Below are 19171 nucleotides of genomic sequence, written 5' to 3'. Positions count from 1 at the left end.
TGTATCCATAATGTTTATCTGTTTATGAAGTTCACTGTCCTCCAGATGAGCCAGGTTTATAGCAGCACCATGCTTTGTATTTTTTTCCTGATAACCTCTGTTATACTCTGTTGTCTGTATTGCTCTTATATCTCAGCACTACTTGAGATTTCTACTTTGCTTGGGTGTAATCTTTGTGATCATTAGTAATACTCCTCACCTTTCCTGTTTGTCTGTCTTCCTGGAATATACTGTACTAGCCACATTCTATTTTTGTAAGGAATGGACGATTTTTTGAGAAATTATTCATTCAGAATCTAATATAAAAATTTGGCTAACCCAGATAATACCTGGTTGACAGCACACAGGTCTGAATTTTGTTGTAAAGGAATTTATGTAATAACATGTAAAACACACTAGAAAAATCTTGTAGTTGAAAGTTAAACTGAAGGATTATAGGATTAATGAATTTTAATAAGGAAATTGTAGTATAATCTTGTCCCATAAGTCGCCAAAGAAGTTAAGAGTACGAGTGCAAAGGTTGAGTTACATACACACGTATTGGCTGTAATGCTGCCAGCTACAACGTACAAGGAATATGATGCAAGTGGAATTCCTGGAATACAGCACCTAGGACTTGGAGGATCACCTTAGGGGCATGAAGACGAAGGGTCGTATGGGAAAGAAGGGACGAAATATAAGCGAATGCCCGTGACAATGCGGAGCTTTTTTCTGGTTGTTTCCGGTACTTCACTTCGAGGATTCCTGACTAGCGGACGGTGTAGGGATGAGCTAGAGGGATGTCCCACTCAAGTAGGAGCAGAGAATGCGTATCGAGGCAGTGAGAAGTTCGAGTCCAGGAAGAATGTAAAACAGACAGCGTACTCATAAGCCTATTGCGGAAGCAACTGATTGAAGGAGGACCCGAAAACACGTGGCCGTTAACAGACCTTCGGAAGAAAAAGATTGGGTAATGTAAAGACCTTTACTGTATGTTTGAATGAGACAGAATTTAGTGTTAGATCATATTAAGTGGACAATTCATAGTGGACTATAATAAGGATTTGTAATTTGAGATAGAGTAATTCTGATAAACAAAGGAATGTCGAGAGTGAAACTTTAGCTGCATGTGACTGAGAATATATGTGAATTTAGAATTTTGTAGATGATTTTTAACAGAATAGTATTGGGTTGTGAAATGTATTTTAATGTAGCATGAAATGAGAGTTTGATTTAGAGTAACATAATTAGCTAGTTTTAATGTTTCATAGAGTGTGTGAGGTTACCCAGTTAATCTATGAGTGTTCTGTTAAATTAGTATTGGGTAACTAACTTAGCAAGAGATTTTGAAAAGCTTAGTATCATTATTCCAATTATAGCTGTAAAGAGTAATTTGTTCCAATAAACATGTTTTGTTGTATATGCCTGATTCGTGCTTGATTCGAGAATTCAAATTATCACTTGCAAAAATTTAGAACCATAGCGGGAGGGAATTTAGTGAGAGGGTTAGAGTAGAATAGATCATTGGCCACGACTGAAATTAGAACCAGTATCTATTTAGTGTATATTGGAATGAGTGCCAATTAACCTAGGAATATTCCCTGAATTTTGAATAAGCTCATATTATAGGACTCTGGCTGGCACAGCAATTAAAAATAAATTTGCCAGTGTCCGAAAAGGGAGCATTCTTAGGTGGAGCTAAGTAAGGCATTCTTAGGGAAGTATATTAGTATATTATATATCAATAACTAAAGTATAAAGTAAAAAGAAGATATAACAATAGCACAGCGAGTAGGATTTTAGATGAGTAAGGTTTGAGTAAGTAAGAAGATAAATAAGTACAAGTGAATAAGATAGTAAATAAAACAAATGAGTATAAAGATAAATATAGATAAAGAGAAACAACTTATTAACAATGGCACTTACAAAATTCTTCCCTTTTCATGTTAAGCTCATTTGCTTGTCACATACCTTTGCTTCTTAAAACATGTTTACTGCTTGTGATAGTGTGGTTAATCCTGTCTGCATTGTTTTCTATATGTGTGTGTATTGCTTACGTTCTTCTGGCTAGTTTTCCTATTTTGTGAGATGAAAAACCCAAGTTTCAGGAAAGGAAGACCCTGCCACCTCCATATGAGGCCATCTGACTCATTTTTCCAGCTGCAAAGTATCATTGATACTTATTGAGCTATGGAGGCTCTTGTAAAGATATCTTCTGTTAGCCAGTTCTCCTTAATGATTCTCTTCTTTGCATTTATCAGTGATAAAAGCTTATTGCCTTTATTCCTAATGAACATGTATCAGTAGTCAAGTTATGTTTAAAACCGGACCAGTTCAAATAAGCTGCCTGATTTAATTCCTGATCTAAATTTCCTACCCTGAGTGCTGCAGAGATCAGTTTTCTTTTCTTTTCTGATGAAATTAGTTCCATCATTCTTGGAATCTTCCCTATAATAACTATTATTCTCCCTCTCTTTCTCTCTCTCTCTCAAAATCTCTGTCATTATAATCACAACTTAACACCACATAAGTGTAGTCCATTCTGAAATGGCCGGTCTTTTGACCATCAAAGCCATTCCATACATCAACTTATTGCACACCATTTTTGCTCCACATTCTATTTGTTGGATGATTTGCAATCACAGCTTTCTGTCTCAGCTCACTTATGTCATATCTTGACAAAAAACTTGCAGTCTTGACTGTTTTTTTCTCATTTAAAAGGTCATTCACATCTTCTTTCATATATGCATGTGTGTATATTGCTTACATTCTTCTGGCTAGTTTGCCTGTTTTGTGAGATGAAAAACCAAAGTTTCTGGAATGGAAGACCTTTCCTTTTCCTGTAGACAGGAAAAGGAAAGTTACTAGTGGTGTGCCTCAGGGGTCTGTTTTAGGGCTATTGCTGTTTAACTTGTAAATTAATGATATTGGTGAAGATTTGGATGCAGATATTCAGTTGTTTGCAGATGATGCAAAGTTGGGATGAATCATGAAGCGTAGAGAAGATGTTGTGGCCTTGCAGGAAGACTTGAATAAATTGAGTGATTAGGCACGGGAATGGGGATGTGAGTTCAATGTTGCAAAATGTAAGGTTTTAAAATTTGGAAAACAAAAATGGGATACAGAGTTTATGCTTGGTGAGGATATATTGTCGGAGGTGGAGGAATAAGAGATCTGGGGGTGATAGTGGATAAGGATCTGAAATTTTGGGGATACAAAGGCCAAAATTGTGAAGACAACACAAAGGCTTCTGGGAATGATGTGGAAGACACTTACTTGTAGAAGTAGGGAGATTCTTGTTCCATTGTATAAGGCTTTGATTAGGCCACACATGGACTTTTGTGCCCAGATTTGGTCACCTGTTTTCTGAAGGATGAACAGATGTTGGAAAGGGTCCAGAGGGACTGACTAAGGTAGTTTCTAACCTCTGGAATATTGAGTATGAGGAACGATTGAGAAGATGCAACTTGCAGAATCTGGTGGACAGGAGGAAGAGGGGAGATATGATAGAGACCTACAAGTTATTAAAGGGTTGTTATAGGATCAATTCTGGAGAGGTTCTACAGAAAATAGTGGAAGATCAGGGGAGAACCAGAGGTCATCCCTGTAAACTGTATAAAGAGGGTGTGAGTAGGGGAGTGAGAAGCAGGTTTTTTTCATGCAGAGTTGTGAATGATTGGAATGCCTTTCCTGAGAGTGTGGTGTCTGCAGAGAATTTGAGTGTGTTTAAAGCATGGTATGATGAACTGTGTGTTTGATAAAAGGACTTCCTAGATGAGTCTTTGACTCCATGGGGGTCTTGGGTAATAATAAATATAATAATAATAATAATAATAATATCTTATGTATTCATTTCCTTTCAAGTCATTAATGCTGACCAACACAAAAATCATATCTTCCACTTGCTCTACCAGTTGCACATGGCCTCAGTCATATCATACATATATATTCACTCCTAGAAAACTGCTGTTGTAACTCATTCATCCAGCACACACTCATAATCACAGAATCACTCCATAACCTTTTTTTCACCATTTTGTATTATGCAGCATACTGCATACACCATATTTAATTATATGTTTTCTGCTTTTTTTTCTCTCTACCTTCTTTATTCTCATGTTTTGTTACCATTCTTACCTTTCCTGTCCTTACCAACTGCTTTTCCAGAATCTGCAACTTCTGTTTGGTATTGTAAAGCACTTACTGGAGCCCTCAAGATTTCTTGCTCAAATTTCATACATGTTTTTTATTACTTTCTTATAACTTTTCTTATCTCTTTAACACTGCTGTTTCCACCATGCATTCATCTTCAATTCATATTTGGATTCTTTTTTTAACACATTTCACTGCCTAGTATCAGTTTATTTGATCCCTCATTTCATATTCTACTCTCATTCAACATCTCATGTTCCTCAGTCTGTCTAAGCACAAATTTCTGACATATTCGTATTCTTGTGCCATCATTCCTTTCTCCTCACAAACTACTTACATTCCCTAAGTCAATGCATTTTGCACATGCTGAATCACACAAAATTACTTATATCAGAAATTAACTGTAGACAATTGGTGAGTGGTATTTGTTAGTCATTTATTATATCATGCTCCACTACTTTAGTAATGTATAAAGTTAGCTATAAAAATATTCACTTAACTGTATCCACATCTAATTAAAAGCATGCTTAAACTCATTTTAGCTAATACACTAAAAAAATATATGGTTAAAGATTAATAAAATAATTTACTCCATTATCAGCAAGGTTAAATTTTATAACTAAGTAATAATAATAATAATAAGTAGAATATATAAGTAATATTAGTAGGATTGTATACCATATTATACATATATTATTTAATGGAAATTTAATGTTATTAAATATATTATTTAATGAGAATTATTTAATGAACCTAGTATTTAAATAAATTATCCTTTCTAGACATTCTTTCTTAGTGTTCTCTTTAAGACCCCTATAGTTTACCACCTTGAATATCTTTTTATTTTTTGCCATAATTACTCTGCACAGAATGATGTTCCATCTTTCAGCTATTTTTTATATTGCTAACATTTTTGTATTAACAGCTTTTGATGGTTCCATCAATTTTTTTTATTTTTCTATTGACTATCTTTATCTGTCTTATGCAACAAACAGGCTTTCTTTTTTTTAGAGAACACTTGGATCACAGTTTGGCCTACCTTGAAGAGGAAGATTTTTTTTTTATTTTTTTTAAGATTATAATGATAATTTTTTATTCTTTATTTGCACTTTTTTTAAACACTTTGATTGATGTAGGTAAAATTTGTAATTTCTGGTCATGATGTGTTTGTGTGTATGTATATATGCAGTATGTATTTTTTCATTATCCTTAACATATGTTCAGTAGACCTGATCGTCTCAGGGAAATTGCGGATCGCTTCAACTTAGACCACAGTGCAATGCTGGAAAATATTTTATACACGCGTGCCTTCACAAGTGAGTATTATATAATGTTTTCTGTAACTTATAAAATTAACTTGAAGTGATGATTTCTATTATTAATCTTTAAAGTCTGGTGGAGATTCTAACAATTCAAACAAATTTGAAAAATGATGTAACTTTTGCCATTTTGCTAGTACCCTACTTATAACTTTTTACATTGTGTCAACTTGGTATGGTTCTAACTGTCAGTATGACAATAATTATACAACTTTCTCAGAAATGATTAGTTTTTCAAAAAAAAAAAAAAAAGTGTGCAGTTCAATGACCCAAATTTTGAGTAAACCATACAAATATGGTTTGTATGGTTTACTCAGCAATTGAAATTGAATTTAGTGATGTAGCTGACACCAGAGCTACTCTCATTTAAACCAGTCAGTGATCATAATACAGGCTCAAAAAGGTGTAAAATGTAGAATTTTTATTGCTGTGGTTGTGGAATGCAGAGGGTAATGAGTGTGAATCTGATGAGAGAAAAGACATCAGTAGCTTGGATAAGAGAGAAATATTTGATAACATTGAGGAGGATAGGTGGTTTGGAGTGAGTTAAACATGAATTGCAAATCAAGAAGAATTTTTGGTGAAGGTATCAAAGAATAACATGAAGAGCTTTTTTTTTTTAATGTGGCTCCCACACAAGAGTGGTTTGTAAACCTATATCACATTAGTACTGTGGGTAGGCTTCCTATTTTTTTATTAACTTTATATATATATATTTGTATTTTTTTCACATAGTCCTGAAAAGCTACTTTAGAGACCAAACATGTTTTGAGCCACTTCAGGCCTCCAATAAGCAGGGAAGTAGTCCCACCAAAAGATATTCACAAATATCCATGCCCATGGCAGGATTCAAACTCACAACCCATTGGTTGGAGCTAACCACTCAGCCAGTCAAGCCAGCTTTTGCATGAGAAACATAATTTTCAAACTAAAAACATGACAGATATAGTAGAAAGGAAGAAATTGGAATATCAGAAGTGATTAGCAGTATAGACTGAAGAAAATCCAAGAAAGTTTTTTTTCCATTTTGGAGTCAGTAAGAGAAGGAATGAATACAGAAGAATAACTTTACAGAATGGAAAAGACAATCAGGTGACTAATGCAGATGACAAAGTAGAATTGTTTAATCACTTTATCAGGATATTTTATCTTCACAGAACAGGTTTTGCGAAGATAAATTGATGGATTGAGGGCTTGAAGATGAAGGAAGTGGATGGATTTGGAATATTAAATGGTTTGGTGATGAACAATGCAGTAGGATTGGCTGGGATTTGTTCACATGTTTTAAGCAAATGAACTAAGGTGCTAACAAAGCCATTTGCCCTAGTTTTGTAACGAGTCTTGCAAATAGTCATCTCAAGCAGGAGAAAGATAAGATAGTGGATAGGGGTGATATTAAAAAGTAGCATTGACTAGACCAGTTTGCATTTCTTCATTGGTAGTTAAGTTTTGGGCAAATCAGCAAGTGCTTTGATAAGTGTACAATCTTTTAATAAATCCAACTTGGAGGAGGAGGGACTGACTGTAAGAGAGCAAGAGGTGTATCAGGAATTCAGCACTTCATGTTAATAAGGCTATGGCACTTGATAATATACCACCATGTAGTGGGTCAAGTTTCAAAGGAGTGGAATGACAGCAAGATTGTGCTGCTTCATAAGGGAGGTGATAGAACCCAAGAGTCAGATAATAGGCCTACCTGTGTGTCAGATGTTGTGGTTAAAGTGTTGGAGAGGCTTGTGAGAACCACGATCCAGAAATGGATTGACAACAATGGTATTATCTTTGAATGACAGCATGAATTTGATAAAGGCAGATCATGCTTTAGTAATCTACCTACTCATTACTTACTTATTACTTATTGTATATGTAAAGGACAGTATTTCTTCATTTGGCAAACACTTTGATCAGCTCTGGCATGATGAATTAATATTTAACCTACAATGAATGGGTTTAGACATTCAGCCTCATCTTGGATTGGCAAATGAATATTGAGATATCAACAGTTGTGTATGGGGAAGAAATATCAAGGAAGAGGAAGGTACAATATGAGTTTCTGCAAGGCTCAGTACTGGAGCCATTCTCTATTCTTTATTCCAAATGCACTCTTTATTCTTTATGTTACTGATATTTTCAATATACTGAAGGGTTGTGCAATTTTTTTTTTTTTTTTAAGATTCTGGAAGCTGAAAAGTGGTTATTAGGAGTGATATTGATATATTGGCTCTTCAGGTTGATAAATAAGCTTGAAAGATAGGCAAATTAATGGTAGAAAATTTAATGTATCTGTAAAATACAGAGATGAACTATATTTTCTGTTGATAGCGTATGTTGAAGTAGGCAAAACGATCTTGAGTAGTACTTAATAGAGAGTGGAATTTCAAGGCATCCAAATTACTGCAAAGGTAAGAACATTTGGAGGGAAGGATGTGGTTTTTGCATTGTATAAAGCCATGATTACACCACTTCTAGACAGTGTGCAGATCTAGTCACCTGGATTTCAAAGGAATGAGAAAGCTTTAGAAATGATAGAAAGTCAAATATCAAGTAACCAAAAAAGTTTGTGCAGTTTTCGGTAGAGTTTGCTGCAATGACTTGTTTTATTTTGTAGTGGTTTGCAGATCACAATTTTTTATGTGCATCATAAGGCACAGATACGTGTCAGTCAATTGATGCGCTCTAACTTGGTGTGTATTGTTTTTCTGTGACTTTGAAAACCCTTTTAATATGTCAGTTGAACCTCTTGCAATTCGGGCTTGTTTACTTTATGAATTTAAACTTGGTTCGAAGGCTTCAAAAGCATCCCATAAGATATGTGTGGCATTCAGAAAAGATGTGGTAGCAGAACGTACTGCACAGAAATAGTTTAAAAAATTTGTTTCTGGTGATGCATCACTTGAAGATGCACCACATTCAGGAATACCATCCATTATTGATAATGAAGAATTACGTGGTGCTGTTGAAAATAATTCATGATTAACATTTCAATAACTTTCACAAATGTTTAACTTGAGTGGTGAAACAATTTGTTTGCACTTACATCAACTGGGAAAATCATGGAAGCCAATTAAGTGGGTCCAACATGCATTATCAGAGGATAATAAACTTCAAAGGCTATCAATTTGTGCTTCACTTTGTTCACATTATGTGCATAGATAAAAACAAGTTTTTGGATTACTTGCTCACTTGTGATGAAAAATGGATCTTGTACTTGAACAGGAAGCAAACTAAACATTGGTTGTCACTAAACAATCCATTACATTTGGTGACACACTTCAAAAGGCACCACTTCCTACCTTCACTACTTCAGAAACAGCCAGGACTAGTTCATTGGAAGAAAGTGCTATTCCATGACCAAATCTGTGCACAGTAGTCCATGTGTGGCCTAATCAGAGCCTTATACAATGGAACAGGAACTCCTTACTTCTAGAAATCAGTGTCCTTTGCATCATTCCCAGAATTTGTACAATTTTAGCAATGTTTCCTCTGAATTTTAGATCCTTATTCACCATCACCCCAAGACTTATTTCCTCCACTTCCAAATTCTTCATCCAATCATTGTTTCCCATAAATTTAAAATCTTACATTTTGCAACATTGAACTGGATCCTCACTCCCATGCCCATTCACTCAATCTATTCAAGTCTTGTTGTGAGGCCACAACATCTGCTCTAATCTTCATAGTTTCATCCTAACTTTATCATCTGCAAACAACTGAATATCCCATCCAAATCCTTGCCAATATGATTAACATACAGGTTAAACAACATTTGCCCTAACACGGATCCCTGAGGCACACAACTAGTGACTTTTCTCTTCTGGGATATTGCTCCCACATACACAACTTTCTGATACCTATCTCTGATCCAATGCACTAATCTAATACACAATAAGTAATTAGGTAATAAGTAAGTAATGAGTAAGTAGATTACTAAAGCATGATCTGCCTTTAGCAAATCCATGCTGTCGTTCAAAGATAATACCATTGTTGTCAATCCATTTCTGGATCATGGTTCTCACCAGCCTCTCCAACACTTTAACCACATCTGACACACAGGTAGGCCTATTATCTGACTCTTGGGTTCTATCACCTCCCTTATGAAGCAGCACAATCTTGCTGTCATTCCACTCCTTTGAAACTTAACCCACTACATGGTGGTATATTATCAAGTGCCATAGCCTTATTAACATGAAGTGCTGAATTCCTGATACACCTCTTGCTCTCTTACAGTCAGTCCCTCCTCATCATCATCATCATCAACTGCTCTGAAACTCTCCCTGATGTCACATTCACAAGAATGAAAGACCTTTGTAAACTGCTCAATTGGTATCTCAACCGAATCCTCTGCAGCAGTTGTTCTCATACCATTTTCTCCAATCAGATTCATTCTTCCATAACCATTTTTCTTTTTTGCTGGCTACATATCAAAAGAACTCAGTAGGATTATTTTTGGCTTCATTAGCTAACTGCTGCTCATATTTCACTTTTATTTGCTACCCTTACCAACCACTTGATTGTAAGGGTAGCAAATTGGAATTGGAATTGATTATTACCACTCCTTTTATGCTGCCTCCATAATGCCTTTCTCCTCTGTATTGCATTCTTAATCTCTTCGTTCATCCATTTCACACCTACATGATTTCACCTTCTGACTCTTGGAATACATTTAGACATTGCTTCTACTAGACAGTTCTTGAATATTCCCCCAAGCTTCATTGCTCTCCTTTCCAGCTAACTAGAAAGTTATTTCCTGGGCATCTCCATGGAGATGAAGACATTGTGGGAAACCCACTCTAACCATTGTTCACATAATACATATCATACCTCTTCTTGAACTCATTCACTAACAAAGCACTCACAATCACCTCTGGCATCGTGTTCCACTCCAAGTGACAAGTTTAGTCCTAACACCCATGCTAACCACATCCCTCACATAATTTCCACTGTTGACCCATTGTTCTTTCCCTTCCTGCCATAAACTGAAAAAAAAAAGTCTTCACTGTAAATTCTATAAAACCCCTTTAATAATTTGCAGGCTTCTAAAATATAATAGACAAGAGGTGTTGAACATTGTTTATAACTTACTTTAAAAGTACTGCAACATCAAACCAAATAAATTTAAAAAAGGTGTTAATTAACTGCCTTATATTATATTTTGTCGGATTTCAAACCAGCATCTTTAGAACACTTTACATGTTTCAGTTAACATGCAACAATGAATAAATGAAAGTATTCAAATTGTAATTGACAAAAGATCTAAAGTCCTATTTTGGTGCTGATATATATTCTCAAGGGATGAACACACTCCTCTTCATTTTCTTATTATTATCGTCATTACCTTTAGCAGACCTCCATGTAGTCAAGACTCATCAAAAGAGGTATTTGGTATTACATTTGCACACAATCCTCATCAAACCATGCCTCAAACTAGTTTGCTGTTTCCGTATTCATCATATATTCTGTTAAGGTGCTAATCAACCATTTTCCATGCAAAAGCCTTCTCCCTCTTCTGCTCACCTCCTTCCTTATTACAGCTGCCAGGGATGATTTGTGTTTTTTTACCTCTGTCTACCTCTGCTTTATGAGAAATCCCCTTTTCATTCATTTGATATAATCCTCCATCATGTAATCCCACCTCCTCTTATATCCGTGAGATTAGCCTAGTGGCTTTGTGCTTCGCAACCATATGCCTGGGGAAGGAGTGTCCTGGGTTCAATTCCTGTTGCCGACGTGAGGAGCTTAAGGATCTTCCTCAGCCATAGCCAAGTTAGCCGGTCTTGGGTGTGGACAGCAGGGCATTTCCTCCCCAGTTTATCTGGGGTTTTTCATCCCGCAAGCAGGCAAACCGGCCCCATGAACACACACGGATCTACAGCCATAAATACTTAACCCCTATTGAGGCGAGTTGAGGGGGTTCAACTCGCCTCAATAGGGACGGGGGAGAAAAGGGAGGAAACTCCATATGAATAAATAAATAAATAAATAAACCTCCTCTTATCTACTAAGTTTTGCACATGAAAACTTATTGATTGAGTGAAACTCAATCTTTTTTTCATACTTAACATTCCAAGTATCTAATACCATTTTAGTTACCATTTTCTTTCCAAAATATTTTTACTTTTTTACAGATTTTATTGCCTGGTTCAAAAATCAGACAATAATATCTGGGAAAAATCTCTTCTGCATTAATGTGGCACAATCATATCATCAGTTCTCCTGCTATTTAAGATGGAATTCTCTCCATTTGTCTTGATACCCAACATCCGGAAACCTCAACACTACGACACTTATTCTTCTCTGTGTTGCCCTTACCAAAATCTCTTAATCTCCTCAAAAAACCAGGTGACCAAATCTGTGTACAATAGGGGCCATTATGCAGCAGGAACAAGGTTTTGTATTGTGGAACTCTAACCTGTTTACTTCTACATGTCATTGTCTCCATTGTTGCTCTAATGTTCTGTTGTTATCACAATTCAAGTGATGTGGATCTTAATTTCAGGAACTTGTCTATCATCACCAGGCCCTTTATTTCCTCTATTTTGTTAAAGATATTATCATCATTGTGTCATTGTCTCTAGAGAACTGAACACTATACTTGAATAGGATATGAAATATATTTGTTATGGTTCCGCCAGAGGGCAAGGTTATAGTTGGATATGTTACAAGGTAGCAGGGGAAAAAAGATAAGTTTTCTTTATTATTATTTATTAGAGTTTTTTACTTTAAATTACAGGGAATCTAAGCTAGTTATGAAGTATAGTCGGTGGGTAATTTGCAGTTGGAGAATTATACTTAAGCATAATATTTCAAAATAGTTTGTAGTATTCTTTGTGTAATGTTTAAATAATGGTGATGGCCGCTTCTCAGTTTCCAAATGGCTTATCTCCAATTTTGTGGTATACGGTGCTTGCAGCATGTATGCATCCCGGCAGTTAGATATGTCAGAGAGAGAGAGAGAGGTGGAAATGATGGAAGGAGATAGAGAACAGGACAACCAGTAAAAAGAGGAAATGAGAGAAATACGAGACAATGCTGGACAGTTCGCAGCACAACAGGTAAGTGGGTTAACAAAGAAAGAAAGTGTTAGAAGAGAGAGTGAGGGATGCAGGTGGGCAAAGAAGAAACATAGTGGTAAGAGGTGTGATGTATGAAGACTCAGTGGTGTGTGGTGAAAAAGACAATACCAGAGAAGTGTTTGCCTGGAAGAATGATAGATAGTGTGACTATGGCAGTTAAGGGATGAGATGATTGTGATGGTGGGAATGAATGATTTCAGAGTCAGTGTGAATCAGACAGCAAGAGGCTACGGAAGTAGACTGAAAGAGGGAAGACCGTGAGTGTGCTATCTAGGTATGATAAGGCAGAGTTGCAGAGAAGAACATCAATAATGAATATTCTTGTCAGACAAAAAAAAAAAAAAAAATCAATAATGAATAATATAATAGTCAGAATGTATCAAAAAGAGAGGCTTGGAATATGTGAGTGCTTGGAGGACAGAAAGAAACTATGCGAGGGACAGCTTGCATTTGAATGAAAGGACATAGGACAATGTTGTTCTCTGAACAAGTCAGTGTGTCAGTGCAGGGAAACTAGAATTATCAGGGTCGATGTAACAGGGGGAGGCCTCTTTTGGTAAGAGGAGTTTGGGAGAAGGGGTGCAGGGAGTACATCGGGTAATGCTGCATTCAGTGGAGTCTGAAGGGGATAATGATAAGTATAGAAACAATGACAATACCTTGATTCTTTATACTAAATCCAGGAGTATCTGGAATAAAGGAGATGAATTGGTGGTTCTGATTTCATCAGACTGGTCAGAGATTATTTTGATCTCTTTGAGACATGGTTGACCGAAGATGATATACAGACAGAAATAAAAGTAGCAGGGTACAGTATTTTTCAACAGGATAGGAAGGAAAATTGTGGTGGTTGAGTACTTTTATGATAAGAAATGATTTATGTCCTCTCAGAGTGGAGGATTTGGAGGGAGATGGGACTAATGGCTTTGAAAGCGTATGGTGTGAAGTAGACAGGATATTTAGTGGGATGTTGTTACAAGCCAGTGAGCATAGAGGGTGAAGAGCAGGAGATATTTCAGCAGTTGAGCTTAAAATTGCAACAAGAATGAAACACAGCAGTATAAATTGGGATGTGGAAACCGCACATCGTAGTAGTAAGGGAATGGAATTTCTGGAATTCTTGAGGGACAAATGTCTTAGGCAACATGTAGTAGAAGGAACATGACGTTCAAGAGTTTTAGATTTGGTCATAGCATCAGAAGAGCTGATTATAACTGAGATGGCATCTCTGCCCCTAGTTGGAGAGAGTGACCATGTGGTTTTTACTTGAAAGATGAATAGACATGCAGGAGTATCAAAGAGAAAGGAATGTATGTAGAATTATAAGAAGGTGATTATAATAGTCTTAGATATCTACTTGGGGTAGGTCCATGGAGGGAGGAATTGGAAGAGCGAGATATCATCAATGCTTGGGAACCTGTGAAGGAATATTTATCAGCAGCATTCGCAAGTTGCATACTGTTAGTGAAAAAGAGAACACAATTTGGTGTAAAGTGGATGACAAACTATATCAAATTGGAACTGCAAGTAAAATAGAAGGTATGGAAGAGATATAAGGAGAGGGGTGGAGAGCAGATGAATGAAGAATATAAGACATTCCAGGTGAGTGACTAGTATAGTAAGGAAGGAAACTAGAATATGAGAAGAGATTAGTCCTGAGATCCAAAGAAAATCCTAAGGAATTTTTTAGCTGTGTGGCCAGTAGGAGGAGAAATGATTGTAGAAGAATGAAATTGTTGGATAAAAGTGGGAATAGAGTGACTGATGCAAAGGACATAGTGGAGTTTTCAATGAACACATTATTGGAGTATTTCATCCTGAAGAAACAGGTTTTAATACTAGATGGACAAGGCAGGTTCAAGGTTTAGAATTGCAAGAAGTGAGTGTTTATTAAATACTGAGTGCTCTGGTTGTCAATGAAGCAATGGGACTGAATGGGATTTTGCCATGGATTTTGAGAGAATGTCTGAAAGAACTTGACAGATCCATTGACCTGGCTTTTCAGTGAAAGTTTGGCTATGGAAAAGATGCCCAGTGTGTGGAAGGAGGGTAAGATTGCGCCATTGCATAAGGGTGGTAGCAGACTGGAAGTATCAAATTATAGAACAGTTTGTGTTTCATGAGTAGTTGTTAAGATCTTCGAGAAATTAGTGAGGGACCATATACATCTTTTGGGTAGATGAGAGTAATGTTATCTGTGAAGTTAATGTAGGTTTCCCAAATTTGAGGTAGTCTCATGCAACCAAATGTGTTGAGGTTTGGATTGTTTCTTAGGGCTGATTCCATGAAAAGCCTTTCATATTTAAATTTACTATGGTGAATTTATTACGAAATATTGGAAGTGTATTAAATTTTATTTTAATGTATATCCTAGTATACGTTGCAATTTCCTTAAGCTATTTAGTAAAAATGCATAACCAACGTCTAAGCCTTTTCACGAGAACTATAGTAGTCTAGTACTGTGGATGGGCAGTTAGGAACCTTTTCACATTTATTTTGAAATGCTTCAATTGTATTCTTTCAGAAACATATAAGAGGGTAGGCTGTTTCAAACTGGAAGAGATAAATGATGAAGAGAAGAAATTTGTTCTGTTTGCTTGGAGATGCACTCTGAGAGAGAGAGTGTGGATTAGTTGCTGCATGTGTTTGAACTGATTTGACAGAGAATGTGGGAGGAAGGGGGGGGGGAATATATTATTGATGTTAATTCTGATAAACAGCATCCGTAGAAGTAATTGTGTAGAAGATGCAAGCAGTGGAAGCTAAGCACCTATGTGAAAGTGAGTAAAGTATATTAGTGGGTGAGTGAGAGGTTATTGATCAATCTGACTGCCAGATTGAAACATCCTTTTCTGTACAGAGTCCAGTATCTTTAGGAAGCTCGTCGGGGCATGACCCCAGATATGTGAACAATATTCAATGGTTGGATGGATTTTGATTTCTTCTGCTTTTTATATTGTAGTGCATTAATTTTACATGAGAAAGTATCTCCTTCTTCTCTTCAAGGACTAGGCAATTGCCTGTTCTGGTTCCAGCTGCAAGATGGATTTTCCATCTTGCAGGTGGTCTTCCTCTCATTCTCTCATCTATATCTATCCAGCTGTTTTGGCAGCCAATATCTTTCCATCCTAAATAGATACTATTCCCATATCTGTCAGTATTGATCTTTTTATTTACATTATATTAATTATAAAAATTATGATTATAATAAATATCTTGTTCTCTTCTGATGTCTTCATTTTCTATATGGTCAAATTTTGTGCATATTTTAATTGCTCTTACAAATCTCATTTCTACAGCTTGTATTTTACTTTCATCTTTCTTTTTAACATTCCTTGTTTCTGAACCATATAATAGATAGTGGAAGTGGTCAGGACTGCCAAAAAAATCAATAACGAGAAATCAATTTTGGTAGCCAATATCTTTCCATCCTAAGGAAGCTCTACTTTACAAATTAATTGAGTTTCTCACTTTGTTTCTTTATTCAGTGTCCTTTTAATTATTATTATTGTTGTTGTTGTTATTCTGGCCTCCATGGAGTCAAAAGATTCACTGTGGGAGGTCCTTCCTAGGAAACACAAAGTCTATCATACCACTCCTTGAACTCATTGACCATTCTTGCTCTCTCACCACTCTGTCAGGCAATACATTCCACTGTTAAACCACCCTCCATACAAAGAAACCACTCCTCATCCTCTTGCTCACAGCTTCCTTTTGTAACTTCCAGGGATGGGCCCCTTGTCATTACTCCCTCCTGCTATTTCACCAAGCGAAAGACCTCTCAACAGTTTAAAAGTCTTTTTAAAAGTTCAGCCGATCCTCACAAGTAACATTGTACAGTCCTGAAACCATATTTATTATCTGCCTCTGTACCCTTTCCACAGTTAATTGATCCCCTTCAAATCCTAGGGACCAAATTTGAGAACAATAGTTTAACTGTGGTCTAATCACGGTATTATACAATTGAACAATGACTCTTTTATCTCTGCAGGTCAGCATCCGTCTTAGTATTGCAGCAATCCTCTGGGTTACCTTCACCACCTTTGCAATATGTTCCCTGAATTTCATTTTTCTTTCAATCATCACCCCAAGTCTCTTGTCTCTCCTACTTCCCCCAATACTACTAATCATCCAGTCGAGTATGCAGCCTCCCATCATCAATGTATCCCAAACTTCAAGACTTTACATTTTGCTGCATTAAACCAATACTACCTGCATTCATTTGCCCATCTGTCTAGTTTATTCAGATCCTCTTGCAGGGCTGCCACATCTGCACTATTACTAATAACATCCTTCCCAGCTTCACATCATATCTGCAAACAACTGAATATCCCCCATGTAACCTTCTGCCTCCTTGATATTGCCCCACCATACATAACTCTCTGATACCTATTAGACAGCCAATCCTGAACCCAGTTGACTAACCCGACATCTAAACCCATGTGCTGCAACTTAAATATCAGATTATCATGTGGCACCCTATCAAATGCCATTACAAAATCCAAAAAAATGGCAGTATATTCCTTTCCCTCATCAACTGCTCTTGTCACTTTATTATAAAAGGCAATCATGTTACTAAAGCTAGAGCATCCCTTAACAAATCCATGTTGACTCTCACAAATAACATTACCCTCACCTGCCCAACACTGTATATCCCTCACTAATTTCTGCAAGATCTTAACAACTACTGATGAAAACACAAACTGGCCTATAGTTACACACAATCTAGTCTGCTACTGCCCTTATGCAATACCACTGTCTTACCTTCCTTCCATTTTTTAGGTGCTTTCCCGTAGTCAGACTTTCATTGAAAAGCCAGGTCAACGAAACTGTCAGTTCTTTAGCACATTCTCTCAAAACCCATGGTGAAATACCATCCAGTCCCGCAGCTTTACAGACATCCAGAGTACTCAGTATTTGGTACACACTCTCCTCTTGCACCTCTAAACCGCAAACCTGCCCTGTCCCTCTAGTATTAAAACTTACTTCACCAGGATGAAATACTCCAATAAAGTGTTCATTGAACAACTCCACTATGTTCTCTGCATGATTGAAATAATGATTGAAATAAAATTGGAATATGAGGAAAGATTGGCAATGAGTCATTGCCAATCTTTTCTCATATTCCAGTTTTGTCTTCCTCACCATACTGGTCAGTAATCAATTGTTACAGAGATTTTCTGAAATTTCTTTATTTTTTTCCCCATCTGTAATCTTTGTCTTTTAGATGTGTTATTATGCATCCTTATTTTGTTTTCTATGACTATTTAACTTGTTTCTTAATGATATTTCAAGTGGATTGACTGGGGATCTTCAAATGTTTGCCAAATGGAAAGTTAGGTGGAATTATCAGGAGTATTGCTGATGTTAATTTTCTACAGGAAGATTTCAATAGACTTTTAGCATGGACAAATGAGTGGGTTTTAAAGTTGATAAATGCAAGGTATTACAATTTGGAATACAGAGATATAAGGCTACGTGCTGTATTTGTGGAGCTGTACTTCAAGAAGTGGATCAGATTCAGGATCTTGGAGTGATGGTGGACAGTGGACTGAAGTTCCGAGGGCACATTGCACTTGTTGCAAAAACTGCATGTGGGGATAAGGAGGTAGTGGTACATCTATATAAGGCATTGGTCAGACCACACGTGGACTATTGTGCTCAGATTTGGTTACTGTTTACATTGTGATGTGGAAACACTAGAGAGGGTCCAAAGACAAATAACCAAAGGGTATCAGGACTGTTGAGTGTTGATTATGAAGAGGTTTTGAGAAAGTTGGATTACAGAGGTTGGTGGATAGGAGGAAAAGAGGAGATATGATAGAGACCTTCAAGTAAGTTAAGGGATTCTATCAGATTAATACAGAAGAGTAATTATAATTATATAAAGAGTGGATGTTAAAATGCTAAGAATGAGAGGTCATTCCTGGAAGTTGTATAAAGACGTGGTGAAGAAGGCTGTGAAGAGTAGACTTTTTTTTACATGGAGAGTTGTTAGTGAATTGTATGCATTGCTTTAGTGCAAATAGTGTAAATAACTTCAAAGCTCATGTTGGAGGTTTAATGGAATATTATCAGGACTAAGAAACGATTAAAACTAATTTTAATGCTTCCAATATGCATCTTCAGGCATATTGAGACATCTTCAGGGATTACAAATAACTTTTTTGTAACAACACACACAAATACAATTCAGTGATAAGTAGAAACACGTGAGAGAAACTAAAGTCCTATCTAGGAGATACGCCCTCTATGGGCATTTGCAGGTGGCCTAGGATCAGTGGCAAATTCTCCATGCTTGCTGCGCAAGCTCATTAATTGAGAAAGAAGTAATATTTATTTGTTAATAAATGCATGCATTTATAAGCATTCCATTTAGGCTTTTATTTTTGTAGACAGAAGATGTTTTAAGCTTGCGCGGCGATGATTGAGCTTTGCGTTGTGTATCGAAGGCCGACATGTCAAGCTACCTTGGCTTGCTCGGTTGTGGGAGCATCCAGGTCCTCACTTCAGCACTGTGATTTCATGTGCGTGCATAGCCATTTCCGCTCTCTCCACGTCATCTCACCGTTGCTTAAACACGGGCCATACGCAGTCAAAGTAGCTCTAGCCAGTGAGCTTCAGCCAGCTTTTACAAGTGTGCGTGTT

General features: G+C 36.6%; 1 protein-coding gene across 1 annotated transcript in view; it reads left to right on the top strand.

The window, feature by feature from the left end:
- LOC150103052 (meiotic recombination protein DMC1 homolog) overlaps positions 1-19171 on the top strand; it is a 320619-nt gene that overhangs the window by 147407 nt on the left and 154041 nt on the right. Inside the window, exon 9 of the mRNA XM_090397700.1 lies at positions 5356-5447. Coding sequence (XP_090253826.1) covers positions 5356-5447 — 92 coding nt within the window. The remainder of the gene's footprint in view (positions 1-5355; positions 5448-19171) is intronic.

This window comes from Typopeltis vanoorti, chromosome 9 (assembly GCF_054136105.1).
Source record: "Typopeltis vanoorti isolate ZY-2024b chromosome 9, IOZ_Tvanoo_1.0, whole genome shotgun sequence".
In the NCBI taxonomy this organism is placed as follows: domain Eukaryota; kingdom Metazoa; phylum Arthropoda; class Arachnida; order Uropygi; family Thelyphonidae; genus Typopeltis; species Typopeltis vanoorti.
The sequence above is the reverse complement of the archived record's forward strand: the minus strand, read 5'-3'. Positions and strand labels throughout refer to the sequence as shown.